This window comes from Equus przewalskii, chromosome 16 (assembly GCF_037783145.1).
Source record: "Equus przewalskii isolate Varuska chromosome 16, EquPr2, whole genome shotgun sequence".
Taxonomy (NCBI): domain Eukaryota; kingdom Metazoa; phylum Chordata; class Mammalia; order Perissodactyla; family Equidae; genus Equus; species Equus przewalskii.
In genome coordinates, this window is record NC_091846.1 from 80408577 (window position 1) to 80436094 (window position 27518).

Sequence of the window (27518 nt, forward strand, 5' to 3'; positions counted from 1 at the left end):
CACCCGTTTATCGCTGCGAGGCCACATCTGACCCTGGGATAAGCTGGACTGGACAGGGCCCTCCCCACCCAGCAGGCATGAGGAGCCCCCACCCCGTGTCCACAGAGGGGAGGGAACCTCACTCCCACCCTGCCTGGCAGCAGAGAGGCAGGCCTGTGTCAGAGGAAGCTGCTGAAACGGACAGGCCAATAGGACCCAGAGTCCATAACGTGACACCCAACGTCCGGGGGACGATGGACAGTCACTCGTGGTTCCAAGAACCAGAAGGCCCCCTTGGGATGAGAAAGCACAACAGCCCCAGCGCCAGCATGACACAGATGCCGGGGTCGGCTGACGGGTGCTTTAAAGCAGCCATCACAAAAACGCCTCAACGAGTCAAGAGGAGACGCACGAAGCAGATGAGAATGGACAACATGGGCGGTTGGGGGCAGGACACGCAGGAGACACGTTCTGTTGGCTCCCGAGACTGTGCGGTCCCCGCTGGGCTGGCCCTCGGGAGGCCGACGGGAAAGCCCATGCTCTGCAGAGCCATCCAGGGTCACGGAGGGACCACGCCCAGGCCTTGGGTCCCGTCCGATCACTGGACACAGCCCCGCGCCCCGCACCCCTCCTGTGATGCTTTTTGGGGTATTGATCATATTCGCAGGCCAGCTGGGTTTTCTTGTCCACGGTCTTCACAGATTTGCTAATTTGGTCATTAAACGTGAGCTCAGCCTCGAGGAGCCTTAGGAGGGCTGAGCACATGGCCTTTCATTTCTCGACGGGCCATCCCCTCCGCGGGTGTTTAGACGGGCGGGTGGGCCTTGGCTGAGAGTAGAACCTATTACAACATCCTGCCGCTAACGCAAGAACAGTTTAAACATGAAATTAAACATGAAATGAGATGGTCTCTCGGGTTCCACCCAGACGAAGACAACGAGGCCTGACGTGATTGTGCAAAAGCCAAACCTCAGTTCCTCAGCTGCGGTAGAAAAACGTGCCCAAGATGAGTGGGCCGAGGGATGAGGGTTCCCGGGGGCCACCGTGTTCTGTGGGATTTCATGGGAACAGATGAGTGGAGCCTGTGGCCTGGCCTCTGACCACCTGGCCTGGTGGGTGCCTTCGTCCCAGCTCAGCCTGTCCGTCCCCGGGGTTCCGGGAAGCCTGGGGCGGCTGCCTCCTGTCAGTATTTCCTAGGCCCCGAGGGCGGGCTGGGCCTGCTGGGCGGTTCTCTCCTTTCAACAGGGCCACCACCAGGCCGCGAGACCCACACTCTGCAGCCTGTTTGGCTAAAACAGGAGACGTGGGCTGAGCCCATGGTCACCAGAGCCCAGGCGGGAAGGCGCTTCTGCCCGGGGGAGTCGTGTGCGCCTCACGTGTCCTTCGGGGAACGAGAGCAGGAGAACCGGGAACCGAGACATCTGGGCCGTGGAGCTTCCTGCCGGGGCCCCTTAGAGCCATCAGGGGCCCTTAGAGCCATCACAGCCACGAGGCCTTCAGGCAAAGCCCCCGGGTGCTTTCAGTTTAAAAGATGCATGTCCCGGAGCGTCTCCCAGCTGTCCTGCCACCTCAGCCTGCAGGGACGGGGGCAGGGGCCTGGACGCCTCTGCATTATTCATTCCCCTGTGTCCTCTCAGGCGGCTCACATTACGCGTTACGGGAAGGAGTCAGTCGTGTTGTGCGTCCGCCTCCACCCTGGGGAGCAGGTGTGAGTCGGGCTGGGAATCGAGCCGATTCGACCTCCCTTCAACGTGTCCCTCTGGGCACCTGCTGCGAGCAGGCGGCTGGGTCTGGGCAGGCGCAGCAGGGCAGAGGTCCCTGCCCATGACGATTCTGTGATGGAACCAAGAATGTGCTGCGGTTGTCCTGCCACCACTGCCTCACCCTGCTTTCACCCGAAAGAGGCAAAGCTTTTGTCTCTGGGAGCCCCCGGGAAGGCCGATCCCCGGCTCTCTGAGCCCCGGCTGCCCCTAGGCACTGCCTCTGCGAGGACGGGGTGCCGGGGAGGCCCCCGCTGGAATGGTGTCTAGGGCAGCATGCATCCCCTCGTGGGCGGCCTGACTGTGTTTTTTTAAATCATGCTGATCATAGTTGAAGATGCTAAATTATTAATTCCTCTTCTTCCTCTGCCCTGTTCATGCCAGAGCCCGTGAGATCCCTGGGGAAGAGGCCTGTGGCCGGCTGGACCGGCAGGAGCCCCTGCGAGTCTTTGCATCTTCGGTTTCTCCAAGGCCGCAACCCAGAGAATGGAGGGCGTGCGAGGAGCAGGAGGGAGTTGGCCTGTGCTCTGCTCCCCAGGCCAGCTCTGCTGCAGCGAGGTCCCCTGAGCCCAGTGGGGGCCCCAGGGTGATCGGTGCAGACTGAAGGCCACGGTGTCCCTGCCACCCCGTCCCCACCCCAGGGTGACACAGCACTGCCTAGACTGGAGCTTGGGACCAATGGGGCATGTGCACATGTGAGCGCCTGTGTGCACATGTGAGCGCCTGTGTGTGCCAATGTGTGCCTGTGTGCACATGTGAGCGCCTGTGTGTATATGTGTGTGCCTGTGTGTGCCAGTGTGTGCCTGTGTGGGGTCCACGAGGATGATAGGCCCGGGGACGATGGGAAGGTTAGTCTGGGGGCCGTGCCAGCCCTGCTGGAAACTCCTCCACGCTGGACGGGTCTCCGGAGACAAAGGGGTCATGCTGGCCCTCGTGCTGGGCAGATCCCGCTGCCAGGCAGGGTGAGGTCGCAGGGAGATGGCTGGCAGGCGCTGCCGGGTCTAGCATCCCGAGACTTGGTGGCAGGTCCAGCTTTGCCCAGTGCCTCTGGGCCTCTGTGCCCTCAGCACCGTGCTCCAGGCCTGACGCAAACAGCCGCGTCCTGGACCTGCTCAGACACCCCCACTTCTCTCTCCGCATCTGGTCTGTCCTGCAAGCAGTGGTGCTCAGGCCCGCTGCTCTGCCCTGGGCCCCCCGGGAGCCTCCAGCTTTGGTTCCCTCCAGAGGCTCTGATGTGAGGTCCTCGGCCCTGGGATTTTTTACTGCCCGGGGGGGTCCAGTGGGAGGCAAGGTGGAGCATCACGGGCCTGCAGTGCGGTCATCAGAGAGGCCTTGGTCTCTGCCAGGACCGGGCCTCATCCGTGCGGTCCTGTTGGTTGGCTGGTGTAGAAACTGTGTTCACAGATGCTGTTGCCACCGTCTGCTTTATGGTAGAATAGTGTCTTCTATTCCCCAACTTCTCACTTGTAACCCCACAGTTCTTAGGGGCCGGTCTGTGTGACTCACCTTCCCAGCTCTCCTGGTGTCTTGCACACAGAGGAAAGTCAAGAAATATTTGTCGATTGCATGAACGAAAGATTAAGTTAGATGTCTGCAGTCAGGCGAATACACCTGTCCCCGTACAGAAGACGTGATTGTGCTTTGAAGTCGGACTGTCTTGGTTTATATCTTGTTTTTGCCATTGACCAGCTATGTGACTTTGGAAGAATTATTTAAATTCTTGGTGCCTCAATTTGATCTGTGAAATGGGAATGATATTGTAGGGACCAGATGAGGCAGCACCTGACGAGAGGGGCTCACAGTGTGGGGCATACAGGAGGCGCTCAATTATTGTTAGTCCCGTCCACCACTGAGGGAGGATCCCGCTGGACTCGGCACCTCTGGGTGAGGCACTCAGAGGAGACACGGTTGCTCCGGGGCCCATGGGGGCCGTGTCACGGGAGGGAGGTTGAGGGGGACCTTTGTGTACACGGATCATTTCACTCCGACAGGAGCAGTTTGCTATGAGGGGGACAGCAGGCCTTTGTCATAACTGTGCTAAGAAATCACCTTCATAACATCAGTAATAATTCGTCCGAGCCTCCGATTATCCCAGACCAGAAGAAGGCGGATTTCCCGTCATCTCACAGTCGTCTTTGCAGGAGCTAAATTCCGCGGTCTTTGGTGTCTACATTCATAATCCCGCGGTATTTCTTCACACACACTTCCATGGTGTCTGTGCATCTACGACACCGTCACGTGCTATTTGTGTATCCACACGCACAATCCCGTGGCATTTGCGGGTCTACACAGCATGAGGGGGGTGACCGTGTCCACTGCTGCGCTCCGCCACCCTGGTCCACACCACTATCTGGTCTCGCTGGATTCTAACCTCCTAAGACGGGCCCCAGCTTCCATCCTGCTGTCCTACAGTGTGCTCTCCAAGGGGTCTTTCTCCGTCACCCACGGTGCCGCGCTGCGTCGTCGTTTCTGACCATCAGCTTGTGCGCATGCGCAAGAGTTTTCCCAGCACGGTGGGCGGTCCCTTTAGAGCGACTGGGGGTTAACAATTGCTCCATTCCTAGGGTTCTGATTCAGTTGGTCTGTGCTGAGCTCAGAACAGTAGTAATTAAGAGACTCTTTAGGAGGTTGTAGGGGAGGCCTGGTTTGGGCCCGCAGCTCCTGGGCGTGCCCTTAGCGGGAACTGCCGCTCGTCCATCTGCAACAAGCCTAAGTGTTGCTTTCGAAGTGGCCGGACACGTCTGACCCACAAGCAGTGAGCGCGGCTTCTGCTCCCACATCCTCTTCAGTGCGAGTTGCTGTCCGACCTTTAAAGATTTGCCCGTGACGTGGGGGTGAAGGGCACGTCGCTGTGCTCGACCACGCTGCCCTGGCACTGGGGGCTGCGTCTTCTCACGTTTACTGGTCGTTCACCTGTCCTCTGTTGTAAGTGCTGCTGATGCTTTTAACTCAAAACCATTTTAAAACTGAATTAATGCCGCTTAAAAGCCGTCTTTTCTTGCTGCCTCAAGGCACTCTGTCCCAGTAACCTGCTTCTCTCATCTTTCCCCTCCTTTCCCGCCTGCGGGTTTCACTCAGAACAACCTCAGGGCCGTGGATATGAAAATGAGGGGGTGGGGGCTGCAGGACAGCTCCCGAAGCCACACTGCAGGGGTGCGAGGGGGCCTGCAGCATCCACCCATTCACCGCAGGGAACCGAGTGTCTGCTGTGCGACCCTCTGAGAACAGACAGGCACCTGCACTGCACCCGAGGAGCCTCCTGCCCGAGGCGGGGACACGGACCCACAGCCACTCCGCGGCCGCCAGGACACGCGTAGGTCACCCCCAGGCCAGCCTCCCTGCTTCCCTCCTCGGGGCGCCTGACCGCCTGGGCCTGTGGCCAGCTGTGACCGGGCGGCGGGCGCAGCTCAGAAATCCAGAGGGACCTTTCCAGGTATGTTCCACCCTAGTCTGGCTCCGTTGCTGCCCACGCACATGCATTCCCTTCCCCGGGGTCTGATTTCCAGGAAAACGGGGAGCGGGAGGAGGGGATCGGGGGGGGAGGAGGGAGACAGGGCGTGGCCGGAGGCGCAGACAAGGGGCGGGGCTCAGGGGGGCGGGGCTCAGGCGGGTCCTCTCAGCCCCGTTGCATCGCACCGACCGTCGCTGTCGCCGGGAGCCGCCGCTGCAGCGCCCCAGGAGTGGCCGGGATGCAGCCCGCGCCCGGACCCCTGGCCCTGCGGGACGCGACAGGTGAGCCCCCAGCATCCCGCGCCCCGATCCTCCCGCAGGTGCGTCCGCCCGCGGGCCGCTGGGGCTCAGTCCCTCACGCACACCCTCTCGGGTCCTTTTCTGGATGGGACTTGGCGCCGCTCTCCGCCTCTTTCCCGCTGTCTTTCCTCTCGAACGACAGACGCCACCCAAACCGCCCCCGTTTCCCTCTCTTCCACCCTATTTCAGTCTCCAAAAATTTCTCGGAAAAGTTCATTTCAACAGCCGGGTAACGTCCTCCTGCTTGTAAGTGACAGGGTGGCTCCCTCCAGGCGCCCTCCCCACCGACCGCCCCCCGAAATTCATGGACTCCAGAATTCTTGGTTTCTCCAGACAAGCCAGGTGCAGCCTGGAGCCCGCGACCGCCGGGGGTCTGGAGCCGGACAGACTCGGTGCCGGGGGTTTTCCTGAGGGGAAGCCGGCAGGGAGGGTTTTGAAAAAAGTGGTCTGACAGGGAGCGCGGCTCTGATGGCCTCGGCCTGCTGCCCGCTTCACATGGCCCCTGGAAAACCAGGTGCCCCCACAGCCCTGCCTGGACTGACTTTGGAAAGTCTCTTTTAAAACCCAGATTAGTAATGTTTGATTGTTAAATAATAACCCAGGAGTCTGGCTTCTTCCTAAAAGAAATGGTTCGGCTCCCCCGGTCTCTAAGCAAAGCCCTGTGACCACTCTTGGTGCAGTCGTGTCGCTTAACCGCGGGGCTGCGTTCAGAGACGTGCGTCGTTGGGCAGTGTCGTCTCTGTGCGAACATCACAGCATTAACTGGCACAAACCCGATGGCACAGTGGGCCACACGCTGGGCTGCCCGGTGCCAACCCTCTAGGACACGGTCGTTGGCTGTGATGAAACGTGATGCGTGTTTTCATCCTCCGGGAAGTGAAACACTTCCTGCGTGTAACAATAGTCACAGCTAGTTGTTATTACTCGTTGTTGTTAACTAGTTATTGTATTAGAATCACTTGATGGTTAAAAGATACCATTTGACTTCGTTTTTTCTTTTTATGAGGAACTGTAAATTTAAAATAATACTAGGAGTTAGTCTCTTATTTAAAAATACTAAAATTAGCTGGGGTGTGATTATGGCATTTTTTTCTTGCATTTCTGTGGTTACCACCTTGGGCAAGTGTTCCATTAAAATCAGAGAAAAGGGGACTGGATGGCCGAGGGGCGTGCTGCTCTGCGTGGCGTATTTCCCTGACGGCCGCTGTGCCTCCCTGACGGGGTGTCCACATGTGACTCCATCAGCTCATTCTTCTTTCTGGGGCTCCAGCCCTGCTGCCAGGGTGACCACCTTCCTAGTGCCAACCCCGTCTCGGTGACACCCCCCTCCTTGCTCTACTGACTGGAGGGAGTGCTGATGGTCAGCACCAGAATCCGCTCCCGTCCTTGCACTTCCTCAACGTGACCAGGTCCCACGGGAGCTGTGGTTCAGCTGCTCCTGCCACGGCCGGGGCTGGGGGACGGGGCAGGAGGGCTGCAGGCGCCCAGCGGGGTGCCGAGGAGACTGTCTGAGACGTTCTAGGAAGGATGCACCTGGGACAGCCTGGACGTGGGAAAAGCAGCGAGCAGGACACGGGAGCTCCACACCTCAGAACATCTCCCTCAGTTTCTGGGGTGGAGAAACACGGGTCGGAATAACTGCCACGCGACCTTAACGCTGTCACCGCTGTGATTAATCTGTCACGCCCGTAGAAACGTGTACAGAGCTTCCGTGTGTATTCTCTCACCACAGTTAGGAGGTGGGTGGAGCGGGTGGTTGTCAGCCCCACTTTACAGATCAGGAAACTGAAGTTCATTCATTCACTCAACACCAGGAGATGTCTCTGTCTCCTGGTTTGAGCTGGGCACGGGGATCGAGTGGCAAACAAGACAGATACAGCCCCTGCTCTCACAGGTCCTCTTCTGCTGGGCTCAGAGAGGATGGATGGCTGCCCAAGATCACACAGCAGGCCTGGGGAGGCCCAAAACAGTGTGGGTGCAGTCTGTGTAGCTGTCCCAAGACTATAACCCTAAGAGTAGATATTTTAGTTGACAGTCAGGGCACTGTCTTAAGAGCGCTTCAGTTGTAACAACGCATGTGAGAATCTTCCTGCTAACGGGATAGGGTGGAGGGACAGTTGGGTGGTTCTAGGCATCCGCCTCCAACGCGGAACTGGATCCCTCCAACACCTGGTCTGCAAATGCGTGTGTCTTGTGGTGATTATAAAGGTGCCATACCTTCTTTTCTTGAGTTTGTTTCTTGTTTTCTTATTTTTATGCAATATCCTATATTTATAGAGTATTTAAGATCAGGATTCTTCTTTTTGTCGCTTCTGTCGTACCTGGAGTCAAAACAGGACAGTCTGCGTCAGTAGAATGAGCTTGTGCAGACCCGTCCCTCCCAGCGTCCCGTGCGAATCGCTGGCTGTCTTTCTGGACCCCATGTCAACCTCGGAACCTCCCACAGAAACGCTGACAGAAGGGGCAGCTCGCACTTTCTGCTTTTACCATGTAGCAGTTTCAGGGGAAAGTGGTGGAGTGGCAAAGTTACCTCGAAAACGGTTCATGGGAAGATTTACGTGACCCCACAGGGGATGCGTTTAACTTTTCACTCCGTGGCAGGCCTGTCAGAATGTCACTAACGGATGGGGCAAGGGCTGACCAAGCGCTGTCAGCCTGGTGGATCCACTCAGATCCCCATTCACCACGCCAGCGTCCCTGAAGGGACGAAGCGGAACAGAGTTGAGAGCCTTAGGGAGCAGGATACGGTCCAGACAGCCCACTTGAGCCCAGACAGGGCCCTGGAAGTCGTAAGCACTTTGAAACAGATGCTGAGGCATCTGGCTGGTTATTTTGAGCATAATAGACGTGCAATGCATTAAAATAGGAAAAATAGCAGAACAAAACCCTCTGAGGAGGAGGGCATTTGTCTGATAATTTTCTCAAATACTTAGTCCCATAAAATTTAGTTTTAGGAGGCTTATTGTTCTTAAAACACATTTTAACCCTCAAAAGATAGGAATGGGAACCTAAGGGAAAAAAAAAAACAGGCAAGGAAGAAGAGAGGAAATTGCACTGATCAAAAGCAGCTAGTTCACCCTCGACAATTCTTACGTGTTCGGCTTCTTTGGCAGGTGTGTGGAGGCGGGCCAGGGCGGTCAGAGGTGGGGAGACCCATCCTCCGGTCCCGACTGAATGAGCCGGGGAGCTGGACGGCTCTGAAACAAGCTACAGTTGCTACCCCACTACTAGAGGTGTTGTCACCATTAATGTGATTGTTTCATGAACTTCCACAACAATGGTTTCATTAACTTCCAAAATGTAGAAGATATATATAGACATATACAAATATATTTTTTGTGCAGAAGATTGTCACTGAGCTAACATCTGTGTCCATCTTCCTCTATTTTATGTGGGTCACCGCCACAGCGTGGCTTGACAAGCAGTGTTAGGTCTGCACCCAGGATCTGAACCTGCCAACCCCGGGCTGCGGAAGTGGAGTGTGCGAACTTAACCACTGCACCACCAGGTCAGCCGCCAGAAGACATTTCTAACTTTTGGGTCTGTTTTTTTTTTTCAATGCACCTACCTTTCTAAAGTCAATCGACCAGAGCAGAATTTCTGCCGTGGGAGGCTGCTCTTTGTTCCCAGGGTGGCGTTGCCATTTCAGTGCCCTAATTCCCCACAGATGTCCCAGCTCTGCTGCCACCATCCCCATAACCGCTGATCTTCTGAATCCTGGGCAGAGCACCTTGTACATATGTCCTTGGTTTCAGGCTTCAAACAAATGCAAGAAAGAAGAGTCGTTGCTGTCTCTGTGCGTGCACTTCTTTGCAAGTGAGATGTAATAGTGAAGGAGGGGAAAGCCCGCTACGGGAGCTCCCAGAGCACGTGCAAATGCCCCGTGTCCTGAGGGATCAATTGTCTGCTTGCACTTGGGCTTTTTCCTGTAGACACTCCTACAAATGGTTCACCCTCAACAATTCTTATATATTTGTAATAAAAAAATACTAGAAAATAGAAATTAAGAGAGCAATTTAAAGCAACCAGATGGAGCCATGCTTACTTCTCCTGCCTGTAGGTGAAGAAGCTGTGGGACTTCTGAGAACTGTTTCCAAAGCGTGTACGAGGCCTGTGGGTTTATCTTCTGTTTTGTGAGATTAAATTTGCACTCCAAAACTTTTACTTTCTCCTTAAAAATATTTTGCCCAGGGGCTGGCCCAGTGGCACAGCAGTTAAGTTTGCACATTCCACTTCGGCAGCCCGGAGTTCACCAGTTTGGATCCCGGGTGTGGACATGGCACCATTTGGCATGCCATGCTGTGGTAGGTGTCCAACGTATAAAGTAGAGGAAGATGGGCAAGGATGTTAGCTCAGGGACAGTCTTCCTCAGCACAAAGAGGAGGATTGGCAGTAGTTACCTCAGGGCTAATCTTCCTCAAAAAAAAAAAAAAAATTTTGCCCTTTTGCCCTGAAATTCCACTTATAGAAATTTATCCTAAAGAATAAGCGAGAGGTGATAGAAAGATTTATATACAAAGTTTATAACATGGTGGTTTTAAATACATATATAGACTTTATTTTTCAGAGCAATGTTAGGTTCACAGCAAAATCGAGGGGGGAAATACAGAGATTCCCATCGACCCTCTGCCCCCCAGGCACAGCCTCCCCCCCAGCCCCAGCCGTCAGCCTGTGTGGTGCTCCACGAACCTCTACTGACACGTCACCCCCAGAGCCCGTGGCTCCACGAGGCCTCGCCTTGGTGGTGGACGTTTCGTGGGTTTGGACAAATGTGTAACATCCCGTATCCGTCATCACAGTGTCAGACAGAGTTGTTCTCTGCCCTGAAAATCTCCTCTGCCCGACCTGTTCATCCCTCTGTCTTGTGTTCGGAAAAATTCTTAGAGTATATTAAGTGAACAAAAATTTTAAAAGATTTAAAAACACGTCTGTCCCAATTTAGGAAAAAATGCTTTAAAAAGTAGATAAGTGCATTGTAAAAAGATGTCGTGGTTGTAGGCCCACCTGCCAATTTTGGGTGATGCGATTACTGTGAACTTTATTTTTTCTTTTGTATTTTTCTGTAGTTTATAGATGTTCTACAAAAAGTAACTATTGCTTTTATGAGCAGAATAAGAATCACACATTTTTAACATAAAACTTACAGTCTTCTTTTTCCCTGTAAAAATGCCTTCATCACCTGGGTCACACTCCAGGGCCCGGCCCAGGTTGGTTTGAGTTCAGAAGTCCGGCGAGCGGAGTGGGAGGAGAGACCCTGGGGCAGCTGAGGGTCAGGTGTGGGCGGGAGGAGGAGCTGCGGCCAAGGAGGGGACGCAGACGGGAGGTGATCTGAGGATGCTGGGCTGGAGGGGCTCAGGGTCGTTTTCTTGGGGGCTGGCACATGTGCCGCTGCTCCTCCACGCCCAGGGCAGACATCGTTAATCGATCTGGGCACCTCTCGGATCCCCCGGTGGGACTCCCCTCGAGTGGGGCTTCCCCACCGTCTGGACACTACAGCAGGAAGGGAGGTGATGGCCTGACGGTGGCCTGGGCATGGGGCCACACAGGTTAGCATTCGGCCAGTGCCCTCAGGACAGAGCTGTGGGCTGCGGGGTGGCTGGTGTGTGGCTGGACGTGGGTGGGAAGGGTCACTGGAGAACATGTGCTGAGTTTAGAAACATCAGGAGATGGTGCAGAACCACGTCTGAGCCACGTGGCCTCTGGCGTGGTCATGGGCAGTCAGTGCTGTCTCTATGCTCCTGTGCTCTGTCCACTCGTGCGTCCACTCTCGGGTCCTCTCTTGGGTCCACTCGTTGCTCAGCCCCTCAACGCCTATTCTGCAGAAGCTACAGCGGTGGGACTCGGAGCCCACCACCAGGGCATGTCCATGAGGCGTAAATGCGGGATGTGCTCCTCGGTGGGTGGCAGGTGGCCGGCCCCTGGGGCTGCAGCCACATGACTTGGTTATTGGGCTGGGGTGGCCCTTTGCAGCAAGGGCCGCGAGGGGCCTGGGGGCCTGGCTTTGCCTCTGCTCTTGCTGCGGGTGTCCTGCCCACGGCCAGTGGCCTCCTTGCTCTTCCCCGTGTGGCTGGGCTGCCAGGCTGCTCCATCCTCAGGCGTGAGCCTTCGGAGCGGGTTGTGTTCGGTCCATCCTCGTACCTCTAGTTTGCTGTCGACACGGCAGCCGCTCCTCCTGCTGCAGGAGTCAGGAAAACCCAGAGCGCCACCATCCCTCTCGAAGCCAGCCACAGCGCCGCCTCCCGGGGCACCGGGGGCAGGCAGGAGAACCGCCCCTGCGGACCCTGAAATACACCTCCTTTTTAGGGAGGCAGAGAGGGGCGCGTAACCAAGACGGTCGGCTGCTGGTCGGAGCCAGTGGCTTATGATCTTCGAGAGTGAGTTGATCTCGTCCTCCAGGGTGAGGGTCACAGTTGCTTTAGGACGAGATTCTCCGAGAGGGTCCTCCGAGGATCTGGAGGTGCCGGGGAAGGAGAGCGGGCCTGTCGGTGTTCTTTTGGCCTCCGGATGAAGCGTCCTTCCTGAGACCACGTCCCTGACGTCACTGGGTAAGAACCGCGTCCTCACGTCAGCCAGTCCTTCTGAGTTTGCACCTGATTTGTGGTTTTGTGTCACTTATTTCTGAGGGTGTGACAATCCCGTTCTTGGGGTTGTGCCCTTGACTGGCCATCAAGCTTTGCGATGGGACGGCAGAAGTGCGAGTCTACAGGCGCAGGCCTCCTGGAGCGTGAAAATTCTGCCTGCCCTGAGTCAGGAGGCCACTGCGCCAGCGTTGTGATCAAATGTGCGCTGCCTCCCTGTTACACACCCAGACACACACTCACACACAGACACACTCGCAAACTCACACTCTCACTCTCACACACTCACAGACACACACAGATACACACTTGCACAGACACACTCACACTCACAAAGATACACAGACACTCACTCACACACACGCTCTGTGGATTTTAGACACGTTGGCATAGGAAGAAGCACCGTGTTTCCCTTTCGTCTCCCGTTTTGCTTTGGACTCATGGGAACCAAGAGGGTTAAGCTTCCCAAACAAGACCCAGCAGCCCGGCTGGCTCGGCGTGGAGGCCCTCGTCCTGCCCTCCGCTGTCTGCCTCCGCGTGCACTTGCTGGTGACAGGTCGGGGCTGGTGTGTCTGAGAGCGAATGGCTGTCTTCGAGAGGCTGCCCTGCCTTCCCCAGACACGCTGTGGGGCGGGAAGTAGGTCAGTGCACACCCAGAGGTCGAGACCTGAGGGAGGAAACGCGGGCGATGGGAAGCTCCCCTTTCCTGCGTCTTCCTTGAGCTCCGCCGCAGTTAGAATTGGGTTTGGCTGTGGATTCCCGGACATCCAGAGTAGTGGCTTAGAACCCAGAGGTTTATCCTGTTACCTCATCAGTGTGGAGGTGGGTGAGCAGGGCTGCCTTTCTGCTCTGTCATTCTGCCTGTGGCTTCCATTCTCAAGGATCCCTCATGGTCCAGAACAGCTGCTGGGGCCCTGCTTTCTGTCCATGTTCCAGGCAACAGGAAGAATGAAGAGAGAAAGGCAAGGGGACAGCTCCTTTAGAAGACTTCCCATAGGTCCTGCCCACTGTCCTTTGCTTGGATGGATAAGTAATCACGCAGCTGGAACAGAGGCTGGACAATGCCATGCTTGGCTGGGCACACCTCCACATCACATACAGGGGCCTGTTCACAGGGCAGAGGGAAGGGCACGCCTGGGGGCTATGGTGGCCTCCAGCACACTTCCTGCTTTCTTTCTGCCCCCTCCCCGTTCAATCCTTCACCCTTTGGGCTGAGCTAGACGCCGGAGATGGAAGATGAGGCGCCCTCTGGGCCCCCGGGGTGACAGCTGTGTGTGGACAGGCCGCAGGCCACATTCATGGGGCAGAGCGCGCCAGGTGCTGGCTGCCTGGAGGGACGCGACTGCTCTGGGCCTGGTCAGGCTGAGCTGGAGGTCTTGCTCCAGCCTCAGAACGGGCTGGTGTCCAGGCTCGGGACTCGGCCGGGGCCCAGGCGAGGCGCTTGGAGTGGCAGCCGGCTGGGCAGATGCTCAGGAAGGGGTCGGCCTGAATTGGCCATGGGGTTGCCTGCCAGGGTGAAGGCCTTCGGGCCCTGCGGCCTGGGGAGGGGGAGGGCGCTGGAAGGGAGCTGGTGTCTGTGGTGAACCAACTGTGTGGGCAGCATCAGGTGCGGGAGCAGGACAGACCCCAGCCGCCCTCATGGGCTCATCGTCAGCGAATGATGTCGGGGAGTGTCAAGTGGTGAGAGTGGGCAGGCCCCGGCCCCTCTGGGAGTGGGGGTGGCAGGAGCGGGGAGCAGGACAGACCCCAGCTGCCCTCGTGGGCTCATCTTCGGGGGATGATGTTGGGGAGTGTCGTGTGGTGAGAGTGGCCAGGCCCCGGCCCCTCTGGGCAGTGGGGGCGGCAGGGGCAGGGCTCCCGCGTCTGCCCCGGGCAGGTACAGGGAGCGCGGACGCGGGCAGCTGTGCAGGTGAGACATGCAGGGTCAGTGCTGTTCGGGACGTGGCGTCAAGGGCCCGGCAGAGACCCTGTGAGGCCCGAGGGGCGGCAAGGGTGCCTCCCAGACCCTGCTCTGAGAACCGGGGCGGCCGAAAAGAAAGAGGTCGTGGGCGTGGGGGTCGGGGGCTTCCAGAGGCTGGTTCGGGGCACCCGAGGGGGCCCTGGTGCAGGAGGGAGCAGCGGGCTGGTCCCAGGCTCCCGGGATGTGGCAGCGGCGAGACCTCCCAGAGCTCAGAGGGAAGAGCTGACCCTCGGTGCGTCACATGGGACACCCTCTCTGAGCCCGTCCCCTGACTAACGGTGCCCCATCTGCCCTCCTCCCAGAAGCGTTTGCGAGAAGAAAGAAGACTTCCCTTTGGTTTGTGGGGTCTCTGTTGGTGGTGTCCGTCCTCATCCTGACCATCGGCCTCGCCGCCACCACCAGGACGGAGAACGTGACCGCGGGGGGCTACTACCCAGGAATCATCGTGAGTCCCGTGTCCCCGGGGTCTGCGGGGCAGGGGGCGGGCTCCACAGAGTGCTGTGTGGTGGTGACACAGCTCCAGCCCCACGGAGCTGGGCTCTGGGGCCTGGAAACTTGCATTGGTGGTTGTGGGCAGCAGAGTAGTGACCCCAAAGGCGTCCGTGCCCTACTCCATGGGACTCGTGAATGGGGTGGGCTGCACCAAAAAGGGGCTGAGCGTTGCCAGTCGGCCTCAGGAGGGCGTGGTGGTCATCCCGCACCATCCAGGTGGCCCAGTGTGAGCACAGGGTCCTTACCTGTGGAGGAGGGGGCAGGGAGGGGTCGAGCCTTGATGGGAGAGGTGTCGACGGTGGAGGAAGGGCCCAGAGCCAAGGGGTGCGGCCCCTTGGATGCGGGAAAGGCCCAGCCTACATCCTCCCCCAGCCTCCGAGGGAACCAGTGCTCCATACCTGGGCTTTAGCCCCGTGGGACCGAGCTGACCAGACTGACCCTCGGGAAACGGACGTGTGGCTTTACGAGCCGCCTGCCGCCGAGCTTGATGGACGATGGCGTTTGTAATGTGGTTGTGTAGGATGGCAGGGGCCGGCCTGAGCCACTCCTGATTCCAGATTCTGGACAGCGGTGCCACCTGCTAAATCCATGACAGCTCATTTGACCTGGCGAGAAGCAGTCACCCAAATCCAGAATTATCTAGAAGACTTTTTGACGTATGAATTCACGTTCACTGTTGTCAGCAATAACGTCTGCTCCGGTGTCCACTTTGCACACAGGGAGAGTCTGTGAAATTGCCTTTGATCAGCTACAATGCCCTTAAAATGCACCGAACCCTGAGTTGCTGTGTCATGAAGAGCTAAACCAAGATTTTTTTCAAAAATGAAGCTTATTTAATCAATTACTCCCACTAAGAGTGTTATCAAGACTAGTAATGATGTTGATAACATTTTTAGCAAGGACGAAAAAGGTTTTGGCACTCAATATTTATAAATATTTTACAAATATTTTTCATTTCATCTTCATATTATCTTTTATTTTGTCTTCTGTCTGTGCTTTATAAATCTGCATTACCTACCAGTATATAATTCACGAGTAAACATACATAGATAGTGTCTATGCAGAAAGTTTCACCAGTGGAACCTCACGTCGAGGACCCCGCTTTTCTGCCGTGTGTCCTGTACGGGAAGGGAGCCTGGAATTTGGGGAGCTGGTGGCTGGGGACACGTCCCCGAAATTACCTCAAAGGATCAAGATGCGTCTCGAGTGGTAGTTTTTTTGCTTGTTCTTAAGCTCCACTCACTCGGGGTTTCATCTCGAGATCGTATTCAGACCCTCCTGATGCTGTCAGCACCCAGCTCGGTGAGGACACTGGTTCCGGGCGACGCCTGATGGAGTGAGTGCAGCCCGGGCGGCTCTGAGAGGAGCTGTGGATGCAGCGTGAATCCACTAGAGAAATGTGGACGGAAGTCGCTCTGCGGAGACCCCGCGCCAACCTGGAGACACGGGAGAGAGCTGGTCTCAGGAGGAACCCGCTTCCCGCATCGCATCGCTTCCTCCTGGGGGCCAGGAGCTCCGGCTCTCGAGGAGCAAGAGGACTGATTCTCAGGAGCCCCAGGCTGCCTGTCTGCCTGCCCACCTGAGCCGAGCGCCGTCCTCGAGCGGGCCAGTGAGTCCGGGGGTGACGGGCAGCTCTTCTGAAATGTCTTCACTTCCACTTTCCCAGGGTCTTACCTGAGGAGTCGTTCTCTGACGCTGGGCCTGCAGACAGGCCTGGGGAGCGATCGGGGGGCCTCACACCTGAGGAGCAGACACAAGAGAGGGGCCCTGAGTGGTCGACTTACTGTGAGGATGTTGTCCTCCATGCCGGGGAGGGGGCACCTGGACTCGATTTTCCTGTAACCAGAGTAAAACCGACGTGAGAGTTAAAGTGTGGACACAGAGAGGAGATGGGTCGTATTTCAGCGGCTTCTGTTCCAGCTGCGGCTCTGATGAAGCCAAGAAGCCACCCTGCCAGGCGAGGTCCTGGCTGCCACTTAGCGGTCACCCTTGCGCAGTGGGAATGGCAGCCTCGCCCGTGAGAAGGTGTTTGGGGTAGGAAGCTCCCACACATTGTTTACTGTGGCGGGTCAGCCGCCAGCCGTGCTAACCGAGTGCTTTCTCCCTTGTTTTCTCTCTGGTGTTAGCTCGGCTTCGGATCGTTCTTGGGAATGATTGGCATCAACCTGGTGGAGAATAGACGGCAAATGGTAAGAACACACAGTGTGTCTTTCAAGCGTGGAGTGGTGGGGAGTGTTGCCCTCAACAGAGGATGTTCCGGCTGTAGCTGGTGTTCCTGGGAGAGCCCCCACCTCAATCTGGCAGCCTACGGGATCAGCACCAAGGTGCCCCAGGCTGTGCACTGTGCAACCCTGGACTCAGGGCTTAGTGGGTGCCGTTCACATCTTAGTCTGAGTGGCACTGCTAGAGTTGTAGGGTACATCTATAACCTCATACTGTGGTCCCAGCAGCTCAGGTTGTGGCACGGGAAGTTCAGGGTGTGGGGTGGGCTGGGGTGGTTGGCAGATTAAATTAACTCATGGTGTGTAAAGTTCAGAGAGACACATGTGAATGAGCATCTCTCCTTTTGAGTCGACAGTCCCAGCGTCTGCCCTTCCCTTTGGGATAAGGTGGTGTGTGGGCTTCCCCAGACGGGGGGAAGTGGTGAATGGAAAGCGGGAGGAACCGTGGCTCAGACGGTCTCTGTGGAGTGGACTCTGGATGCCGCCTGTCCGTGAACGCTTGCTTGTGTATGAACGGCAACTAGGTCCATTTCGCAAACCCGATGTCTTTATTGATCACCTCAACTGGGAACCTGTTTGTTGGCGCACTGCTTTTGGGAAGAGAGCTGTAAGAATAATAGTTAATTTTGCCAATTCACTGGACAGCCAGTGTTGAGTTTTGAGAGTGGTGTTCAGGGGGATGCGGGTTGGGCCGTGTGGCCGTTTCTGTCTCATCCCCAAATTACTGTGTCAGACTGTGCTGGCGTTTTCACGGCCCCTGCACTGGCTGTCGTCCTGTTGTCTCACCACGTTCAATGTGGCCTGCCCTGGGCCATCATGGGTGTGTGAGACAGTGATGGGACCCATCACCCCATGTGTCCCCGTTCCCTGGCTGACAGGACGGTCAGACGGCTCGGCCATGGTGTCTCGTCATAACCCACGTGGGATGAGAGAATGGACCCCTGGGCAGAGGAGCGGCTGAGAGGGTGGGAGGGCCCTGGGGCTGGGGAAGGGGGATAGTCAAAGAGACTGGGATTCGGGTGGAAAGAAGTGTTTTGCCCTAAATATTGGGAGGCAGTGGGGCGTCTTTCCCTCCTCGAGTCTCCTGGCAGCGCAGAGGTGGGCTGGCTCTGGGCTTTTCCTCTGGGTCCCACCCGGCTTATCCTTCTCGGCTTTGCCTGGATCACAGGAAAGAGGGGCCTGGGAGGGCACCGTCTCGGGCCCTGGGAGCCCCGCCCCCCCCCCCCCCCATTGACTCTCCTCCAGGAAGGAGGTGAGTGGGGCTGAGCTGAAAATGAATGGAAGCCCTCGCTCCTGTGTCTGCCGCGGGGCCTTCACACATCCCCGCAAGGCTGATTCTGTGCGCTGATCACTTGCGTGGTGCTGAAGAATCTTCACTGGGGACACGCATTTCCTTCCATGTCTTTTATCAGTGCCGTGGAGTCGATTCCGCCTCCTAGTGCCCCGTGGGCAGCAGAGGAACCTCGGCCAGGTCTGTCTGCGCCATCCCCCGCCTTCCTGTGCCCCGTCAGATGACACTCCGCTGCTCTGCACAGGGGTTTGTGGCCCATTTTTCCAGAAGTGGGTGGCCAGGTCCTCCTTCCTGGTCTGTCTTGTTCTGGAAACTCCGCTGAAACCCGTCTCCCAGGGGTGACCCCGCTGGTATCCGAAATCCCGGTGGCAGAGCTCTCAGCATCACAGCCACACGCAGCCGCCACAGTGTGACAATGACAGACGGTGGTGTGGGTCACCAGGAAAGGACCTGGGCTGCAGCCGTGAGAGCGCCGGATCTTAACCGCTACAGCACAGGGCCTGGCCCTTCCACGCTTAAACGCACTGCAGTGTAACTACCCGGAGAGACAGGAGGTTTGACGCTGCACTGAGGTGTGAGAGCTGAACCTGTTTCCTCAGGAAAAGCTGGTGTTGGAGGGAGGGGCTCCCTGTTGGTGGAGGAGCAGCTGGAACCGCGCCGTGGAGGGACGTTCCTGCGGCTCCCGCTCCCTCTCGCTCCCCGGTCCTGTCTGGCCCCCGTGCTCCTGCCCCCCTGCCTAGCTGTCACCGGGCGTCCCTGTGCACCCCACCGAGGGATCCCACGTGCTCCTGCCTTCCAGGAGGGTTGCGGGCCCTGCCCGAGGTGGCGCTCAGCACCTTAGGCCACAGCTTGAGGGGCTCCCGAGAGCTTGTCTACATGATTTCCCCAAAGGGCAGGCCGGTGGGAAGCCGGGGGTGCGCCGTGTGCCGGGTGGCACATGGGCTGCGCAGTCTTGGGAACTGTGGACCTGATCCGGTCCTGGGATGCCTGTTTCTTTCCCCCTTTTTAAACACCTGTGCTGAGATATAATCCACATACCATATAACTCGCTGTTTAATGTGTAGAACTCAATGGATTTTAGTATATCCATAGACAGGAGCAACCATTCAGGACATTTTCCCTGCCTTGATGGGAAGCCTGTACCTGGCAGCTGTCAGCCCTCTGTCCCCACCTCCAGCCCCAGGCAGCTTCATCTGCTTCTGTCTGTGGACCCCTATGCGGGACTCTCACTTGAATAGACTCACACACCACGGGGTCCTTTGTGTCTGGCTTCTTGCACTGAGCCGATGCTTTCAAGGTTCGTCCAGGTCATAGCGTGTGTCAGTGCTTCATTCCTTCTTACGGCTGAGCCGCTTCCGTCGTGTGGGTGTTCATCCTTCGTCAGCCGATGGCGTTAGAGCTGTCACCACTTTTGGCTGTTGCGATGCTGCTGCTCTGAACGTCTGGGTCCAAGTTTCTGTGGACGTGTTGTCGTTGCTCTAAGGTAGGTATCCAGGAGTGGAGGCGCTGGGTCATGTGTAACCACGTTTAATCGTTTGAGGATTGTCAGACTGTTTTCAAAGTGGCCGCTCCATTTTACATTCCCACCAGCAGTGGTGAGGGCTCCAGCTTCTCCACATCCTCGCTGACTCTTGTTGTCGTCTGTGTTTTTATTTGGCCATCCTTGTGGGTGTGGAGTGGTGTCTCCTTGTGGGTTTGATTTGTATTTCCTTGTCAACTAATGATGTGGAGGACTCGTGCTAACTGGCCTTTGGTGTATCTTTTTTTGGAGAAATGTCCATTCGAATCCTTTGCCCTTTTTTTTTTTTTAGGAAGATTAGCCCTGAGCTAACTGCTGCCAATCCTCCTCTTTTTGCTGAGGAAGACTGGCCCTGAGCTAACATCAGTGCCCATCTTCCTCTACTTTATATGTGGGACGCCTACCACAGTGTGGCTTACCAAGCGGTGCCATGTCTGCACCCGGGATTCAAACCAGCAAACCCCGGGCCACCAAAGTGGAATGTACGCACTTAACCACTGCACCACCAGGCCAGCCGCCTGCCTATTTTTAAATTGAGTGACTTTTTTTGTTGTTGAGTTGTCAGAATCCTTTATGTATTCTAGATGCAAGTCCTTAGCAGACACGTGATTTACCAATCCTTTCTCCCATTCTGTGCGTTGTCTTTTCACCCTTTCGATGGTGTCCTTGTGGAACAAAAGTTTTCAGTTTTGACGAAGCCCAATTTGTCTATGTTTTATTTTGTTGCTTGTGACTTTGGTGCCATTTCCAAGAATTCCACACCAATTCCAAGGTCATGAAGATTTGCCCCTACGTTTTCTCAGAGTTTTGTCACATTTAAGTCTTTGGTCTGTTTTGAGTTAATTTCTGTATACAGTGTGAGGTAGGGGTCCACATTCGATCCTTTCATGTGGCTACTCGGTTGTCCAGCAAAATTTGGGGAAAAGCCTGTCCTACCCCCGTGAGTGGCCTTGACGCCCTTCCTGATAATCACTCGGCCGTGGGTGTGTGTGTTTATGTTTGGATTCTCAATCCTGTTCTGTTGATCTATGAGTCTGTCTTTGTGCCCGAACATGCCGTCTTGCTTACTGTTGCTTTGTAGTAAGTTTGAAATCTGGACACGAGTCCTTCTACTGTGTCCCTCTTTTTCAGGATTGTTTTGGTTATTCTGTTTCCTTGCGATTCAATGTAAGTTTTAGAATCAGCTCATCGATTTCTACAAAGACGTCAGCTGGGCTTCTGATAGAGACGGTGCCGAATCCTCAGATCCGTTTAGGGAGTGCTGCCATCTTAACAACGTTAAGTATCTTGACCCATGACCATGGGATACTTTTCCACTTTTTAAAGCCTTCTTTCATTTCTTTCAACAATGTTTTGTTATTTTAAGAGTCTAAGTTTGGCACTTCTTTTGTTAAATTTGTTCTTAAGTATTTTATTCTTTTTGAGGCTATTGTGAATAGAATTGTTTTCTTAACTTCATTTTTGGATTGTTCACTGCAAGTTATAAAAATACAATTGATTTTTCTATGTTGATCTTTTTTTTTTAATGGGATTTTTTTTTAAAGTATGCTTTTTTTTTTTTGGTGAGGAAGTCTGGCTGTGCGCTCACATCTGTTGCCAATCTTCCTCTTCTTTTTTTTTTCTCCTCAAAGCCCCAGGACATGGTTGTACATTCTAGTTGTAGGTCCCTCTGGCTGCTATGTGGGCCCCGCCTCAGTGTGGCCTGACAAGTGGTGCCGTGGCGGCGCCCAGGATCCGAACTGGTGAACCCTCAGGCTGTGTAAGAGGAGTGCACGAACTTAACCACTTGGCCACGGGGCCGCCCCTCTGTGTTGATCTTATATCTGCAGCCCTGTTGAACTCATCCATTAGTTCTGATGGTTTTTAGTGGCTTCTTAGGGTTTTCCACCCATGAGATCGTGTCGTCTGGAAACAGGGGTAGTGTTTCTTCTTCCTCTCCTGTCTGGATGCTGGAGGTCTGCTTCCATGGCTTAAGTAAAAGAAACGTGGGCCTTGGAATCGGAGGATCAAAGTGCGGAGGTGACAGCAGCTCCAGAGCGGTGTGGGCCAGCCCCCCAGGAAGCTCCCCTGCCCGCCAGGAGGGTCAGGACCCCCCGCCCCTCGGACCAGAGCCTTCTGACTGGGGTTGTCTGTGATGCCTGTGGGCTCGTTTCTGCCCCTTCAGGGGAGGCGATCTTCCAGGCTAACTTTCTGTGACAAACGTTTATTTCGCTGCCTAACATTTAATGTAGTATTTATGAAAGCTGGAGCCTGTGTCCAGCATTTGTAGCTGTGTGGTCTGGGGGAGCTCACTTGGCCATTCTGAACCTCAGTGTCTTCATTGTCTGGGTCGTTGGGAGCGTCAGAGTTAACGAATGTGAGAATATCCAGCACGATGCTGGCCCCTGACAGGCATTCAGAGAGTGGAAGCCGTTGTCACGTCTTATATGTATTTACATCACCGTATTTAAGCACACGGGTCAGTCAGAGCTTTCGAGTTGTTTCAAAAGGAGACGATTGCAAGCTGAGAGAATGTCAGCTGAAGAGGGAACGCTTGTGTTTCAAGTGCCTCCAGATGTCTAGGAATGCTTTCTTTTCTCTTGATTTCTGTTTAACTTTACGTACAGAATTTAAACGTATACACAAGTAGACAGAATGGCATAACGGCTCCTCTGGGTCCCTCAGCAGCATCATCAGCTGCTGACTCACGGTCAGTCTGGGTTCATCTCCATCTATTTCTTCCTTTCCTGTGTTATTTTGAAACAAGTCCCAGACATGGTATCATTTTGTCTGTAAATATTTCCCTCTGTTCAGTTGAAGGGGTGGAATCTAATCATCAGATGTGGCGTCACCATTATCTCCACCTGTTACCATGTTACTCCCCAGTGACATCTGAAGAATGCCCCAAATTGAGTCAGCTTCTGCTATTTTTCCATCGATGACTGAGTTCTTGCTTTCTCCTCACCCAACAGACACAGGAATCATTGATTTCCTAATGGCTCTGTAGTCCTGATGGTCCAGAGGCCGGGGAGGGGAAGGTGAGGGCCAAGACGTCTGTCAACTGCCAATGCCCTGCCATGTGCATGTGCGCACACACAAGCACACACGGACACACACAGAGATACAGACGAGAGAGAGAGAGAGAGAGAGAGAGAGACATACACACAGACAGACACACACAGAGACACAGACATACACACACAGAGAGAGACAAACACACACAGACAGACACAGATACACACAGATAGAGACACACAGAGACACAAACACACACACAGATACACACACACATAGGGACACACAGAGATAGACAGACACACAGACAGATAGACACACACACACATAGAGACACACACAGACACAAAGACATACACAGAGACACACAGACACACACAGACAGAGACAGACACACACAGACAGATACAGAGACACAGACACAGTCACACAGACAGACACACAGACAGACACAGACACACAGACAAGACACACAGCCAGAGGCGCTGGAATGCTCCTGGAACATAGTTTAAAACTGAACTACGAGAACCAAAGGGACTCATGAGAAGTGATGTACAGATGAAACGCTTCCTGCAGGGGTTCGGGTGTCGGGCGTTTGTCTGTCTGGTCGAATGCGAGCCCTGAGACCCTCTGAGCTCTGTGGCCGGGCACCAGCACGGCAGAAGGAGCTGGGCGGGAAGTGAGAACCTGCTGTTATCTACGGTGCTGGAGTCGTAGCCACACGGCCGTTTGCACGTGGGCAAGTGTGTGGTCTGTAGGGGAGTGGTCAGCGTGTCATGTGCTCCTGACTGACCCGCTCCGTGAGGTCTGAGGCTGGACCAGGGATTCGTGCCATCAGGACATGGCTACCGTGACAAGGTGGGACGGGAGGCGAGCGTGCCGAGGGCCGTCCGCCCCGTCGGGAGGTTACTTTCAGGGAAGTGGAGCGGTCGGAGGAGCCACAGGGGATGGCCAGGGCTGGCAGGTGTGGGGCAGGTGCTGTGCCGTTTTCTTCTGAGCGCAGGGTCACTGACTGCGGAGAGGGGTGGGAGGAGGAGTGTGAGGGGCGGAGGGAAGAGCGAGTGTGGCTGGGGTGGCCCTGAGTTGGGTGAGGACAGGTCTCCACGCTCACCTGTGCAGGTGTGTAGACGGCGGGAGAACGGGGTTGGGTTTGGCAGGTGAGTATGACAACGTTTGTGACGAGCGGGGGGTGGCTGTGTTCAGAGGGGTGATAAGGGCTGACCAGGGTCCGTGGGCTGGGAAATGGGTTCAGAGGGGGTGGCAACTGTGTGGAGGACCAGCGGGATGAAGGGCTGGGTGGGAGGAGTGTCACTGGGCAGGAGACAGGACGTGGGGGTGCAAGACAAACCCCGGAAAGTAAGACAAAGCAGGCGGCAAAGCTGGTCCAGGGGCTGAGAGCCCAGGCAGGGAGGGGTCACCCTGGACATCAGAGTCACTGAGGATCGTGGCAGGCGTCACACCGGGGAGGGTGACGGTGAGCCGGGAACGAGGGAGTCGCCCAGGATCAGCGAACCACAGCCGCCAGGAGGACCAAGTCTGAGGCGTGGACTCGGTGTGGGGGTGGGCAGTAGAAGGGAGGCTGGTCTGTGTGTGACACGCGCCAGGCGGGAGACGGCCTGTCCCGAGGCCCAGGGACCAGGACAGGAGAGGCCTGCAGGGCCAGCACGTCCTGGGGCAGGACAACCCCGAGCACAGCCAGGAGGGACGGGGTGTCGCAAAGGGGCCGAGTGTGTATCGGGTTTTGCCAGTGACAGCGCCAGAGGGTGGGGCAGAAAGCTGCAGGGGGCTGGGTCAGAAAAGGAGAGGGGGGGCACGCAGGGATGAGGGACAAGAGGGGAGGAGGGGCGTGGGGAGGAGGGGCAAGAGGGGAGGAGGGACAAGTGGGGAGAAGGGGCGTGGGGAGGAGGGGCGTGGGGAGGAGGGACAAGAGGGGAGGAGGGGTGTGGGGAGGAGGGGCGTGGGGAGGGGGGACACACAGGGATGAGGGGCGTGGGGAGGAGGGGCGTGGGGAGGAGGGGCAAGAGGGGGGGGGGGAGGAGGGGCGTGGGGAGGGGGGACACACAGGGATGAGGGACAAGAGGGGAGGTGGGGCGTGGGGAGGAGGGGCGTGGGGAGGAGGGGCAAGAGGGGAGGAGGGGCGTGGGGAGGGGGGACACACAGGGATGAGGGACAAGAGGGGAGGAGGGGCGTGGGGAGGAGGGGCAAGAGGGGAGGAGGGGCGTGGGGAGGAGGGGCAAGAGGGGAGGAGGGGCGTGGGGAGGGGGGACACACAGGGATGAGGGACAAGAGGGGAGGTGGGGCGTGGGGAGGAGGGGCGTGGGGAGGAGGGACAAGAGGGGAGGAGGGGTGTGGGGAGGGGGGACAAAAGGGGAGGAGGGGTGTGGGGAGGGGGGGCTTGGGGAGGGGGGTGTGGGGAGGAGGGGGCGTGGGGAGGGGGGACAAGAGGGGAGGAGGGGTGTGGGGAGGGGGGACACACAGGGATGAGGGACAAGAGGGGAGGTGGGGCGTGGGGAGGTGGGGCGTGGGGAGGAGGGACAAGAGGGGAGGAGGGGCGTGGGGAGGAGGGGCGTGGGGAGGAGGGGCGTGGGGAGGACGGGCGTGGGGAGGAGGGGCGAGGGGAGGAGGGGCGTGGGGAGGAGGGGGGGCGTGGGGAGGAGGGGCGTGGGGAGGGGGGACACACAGTGATGAGGGACAAGAGGGGAGGTGGGGCGTGGGGAGGAGGGGCGTGGGGAGGAGGGGCGTGGGGAGGAGGGGCGTGGGGAGGATGGGCGTGGGGAGGGGGGACCTGGGGAGGGGGGACCTGGGGAGGGATGATGGGAGAGTGCTGCCTCGATGCCTTGGTTTTGGAGCCTCCTGTGGCCTCCCTGGCTCCGTCCTGGTGACGTTCTGTCCTGGCGATGGTGCTGTGTCTCTGCCCGCCCCGTCGTGCTGTCACACTGAGCCCTCAGGACCGCACTTCCGGTGCCGCCTGCCTCCTCCATCAGTGCCGCGTCCGCCCTCACAGACGGCCCCCCAAAACCCTGCAGTCCCCCACCCGTCTTTGCCCCCCTCGTCTTCCCGGCTCCACCTTCAGATCCGCTCCCTCGCCCTCAGCACGGCTCCTCTGCTGCTGGGGCCTCAGTCATCCCTGTCCTAGCTGCGCCCGTTTCCCCTGCTTCGGTTCACTCCCTGCTCAGAGAATTCCCTTACGTCCAGGGTGGATCTTCCCAAAGCCCTCTGTGTGCCGTCTTGCCCACAATAAGACCCCAAGTCCTCGGGGCCGGCCCAGTGGCACAGCGGTTAAGTGCGCACGTTCCGCTTCTCGGCAGCCCGGGGTTCGCTGGTTCGGATCCCGGGTGTGGACATGGCACCGCTTGGCACGCCATGCTGTGGTAGGCGTCCCACATATACAGTAGAGGAAGATGGGCACGGATGTTAGCTCAGGGCCAGTCTTCCTCAGCAAAAAGAGGAGGACTGGCAGTAGTGAGCTCAGGGCTAATCTTCCTCAAAAAAAAAAGACCCCAAGTCCTGCGGGGCCTGCTCTGGGCTGGCCTGCCCCTCCCCTGCTCTCCCCACTCGGGGCCTTTGCTCAGCTGTGTGGGAGCCTGGGTTGTCCCCTTGGTGCCTGATCTCTTCCGACGCCCCAGCCCCCAGAGGCCTGTGCTCCGTGGTGAGGGCCTCCCACAGACGTGGTCTCCTTGCCCTGTTCCTTTCTGTCTTTTCCTCGTATCCCCTCCACCTTATCTGCCTATTTGGCGTTTGTTTTTAATCTACTTTCCCTGCTGGGACGTGGGCTCTGAGCCCAGCAGAGGTGTGGAGGTGACCTTTCCCTGGGAGAACTTGGCGCCCTTCTCCCGAGAGGAGAGACCACGTGCGGAGCGGTGGATGCATTCACGACCCCGATCTAGAGCTTCTGCAGCCCTGCCGCAACAGGCAGTGTCTGATTGCGGAGGCTGCGGGTTCTGGAGGTCTTGCGGGCCGTGGAAGGGACTCGGTTTGTGCCTCAGAGAGCTGGGGGGATTCGCGCTGTGTGTGTTCGCTGACAAGGCTCAGCTGGAAGGAGAGCAGGGCTGCCAGGCGACACCCAGGAGAAGCGTCCGGTTCTGCTGAGAGGCTGCTCTCCCCCCGCCCCCGATTCTGGCGAGGATTCCGCTTCTGGCCTGAAGGGCTGGAGGAGAGACTTTCCAGGGTCCCTCCCAAGGCCACCCACTGGGCGCTGGGGCTTACGCACAGAGAGGCCCCTGGAATACCGTGGGGTGGTCGTCCCAGCGCTGAATTTATCCCGCAGGTGGTCTCGCTCGCCCTGAATTTTGCCATTCCAGGAGTGGAGGAAGGACAGGCACCAGGCAGGGCCGGCTGGAGGTGGATGGGGACATTCGAGTGGTGGGGACCATCTGTGCGAGACCCAATCGGAACGAGCTCATGAGCCCAGGCAGGGGCGGGCAGGCCCGCAACCTCCAAGGAGACTCTGGAGCTGCTTTCTGTGCCGTTGTGGACGAGGGCAGGTGGAGGCGCGATGCCAGGGTCTCAGCTGTCTGGGACTGTGACCGGGCCGCAGCCGGGTCAGAGCTGGCCGCCGGCCAGGATGTGCAGCGTGGCGTCCTCCGAGGTCATCAGGTCGATGTGGGGTGAGCTCTGGGGCAGCAGGTCCTGACAGCAGCTCCGGTCACCCACTCGCGGTGAGGGAAGTGACGGGGTGACAGCAGGCCACATGCAGTGCCACTTCTGGAAGTCTCTCAGGCAACTGGCAAGGGCTTAGGGGACCTCCTGGGCCAACCCCCGAGCTGGAGTGGCACACACCGCACGGGGCCAGGCAGACACCCACTTCTGAGGGGGTCACTGGACTGGCCACAGACCCCGCTGGGCTCTGGGAGGGCTGTCCTGGGACAGCTCAGCTCCTTGGGGACACCAGAGAGGCCCTGGGATGGTGGGGGACCGGGGGAGGCAGGCCTGGAAGAGGGAATGGTGCCCTCAAAGGGGTTCTTGCCCGTGAG

General features: G+C 57.2%; 1 protein-coding gene across 2 annotated transcripts in view; it reads left to right on the forward strand.

Moving 5' to 3' along the window:
* Positions 1–5320: 5320 nt before the first annotated feature.
* The window catches only part of TMEM255B (transmembrane protein 255B), a 45664-nt gene continuing 23466 nt past the window's right edge, over positions 5321–27518 (forward strand). The window contains exons 1-3 of one of the 2 annotated variants that reach the window (XM_008518132.2): positions 5321–5471; positions 14330–14472; positions 16646–16708. In XM_008518132.2, coding sequence (XP_008516354.1) covers positions 5429–5471; positions 14330–14472; positions 16646–16708 — 249 coding nt within the window. In that variant the 5' untranslated portion in view covers positions 5321–5428. The remainder of the gene's footprint in view (positions 5472–14329; positions 14473–16645; positions 16709–27518) is intronic. The other variant, XM_070579430.1, reaches the window with a different exon arrangement.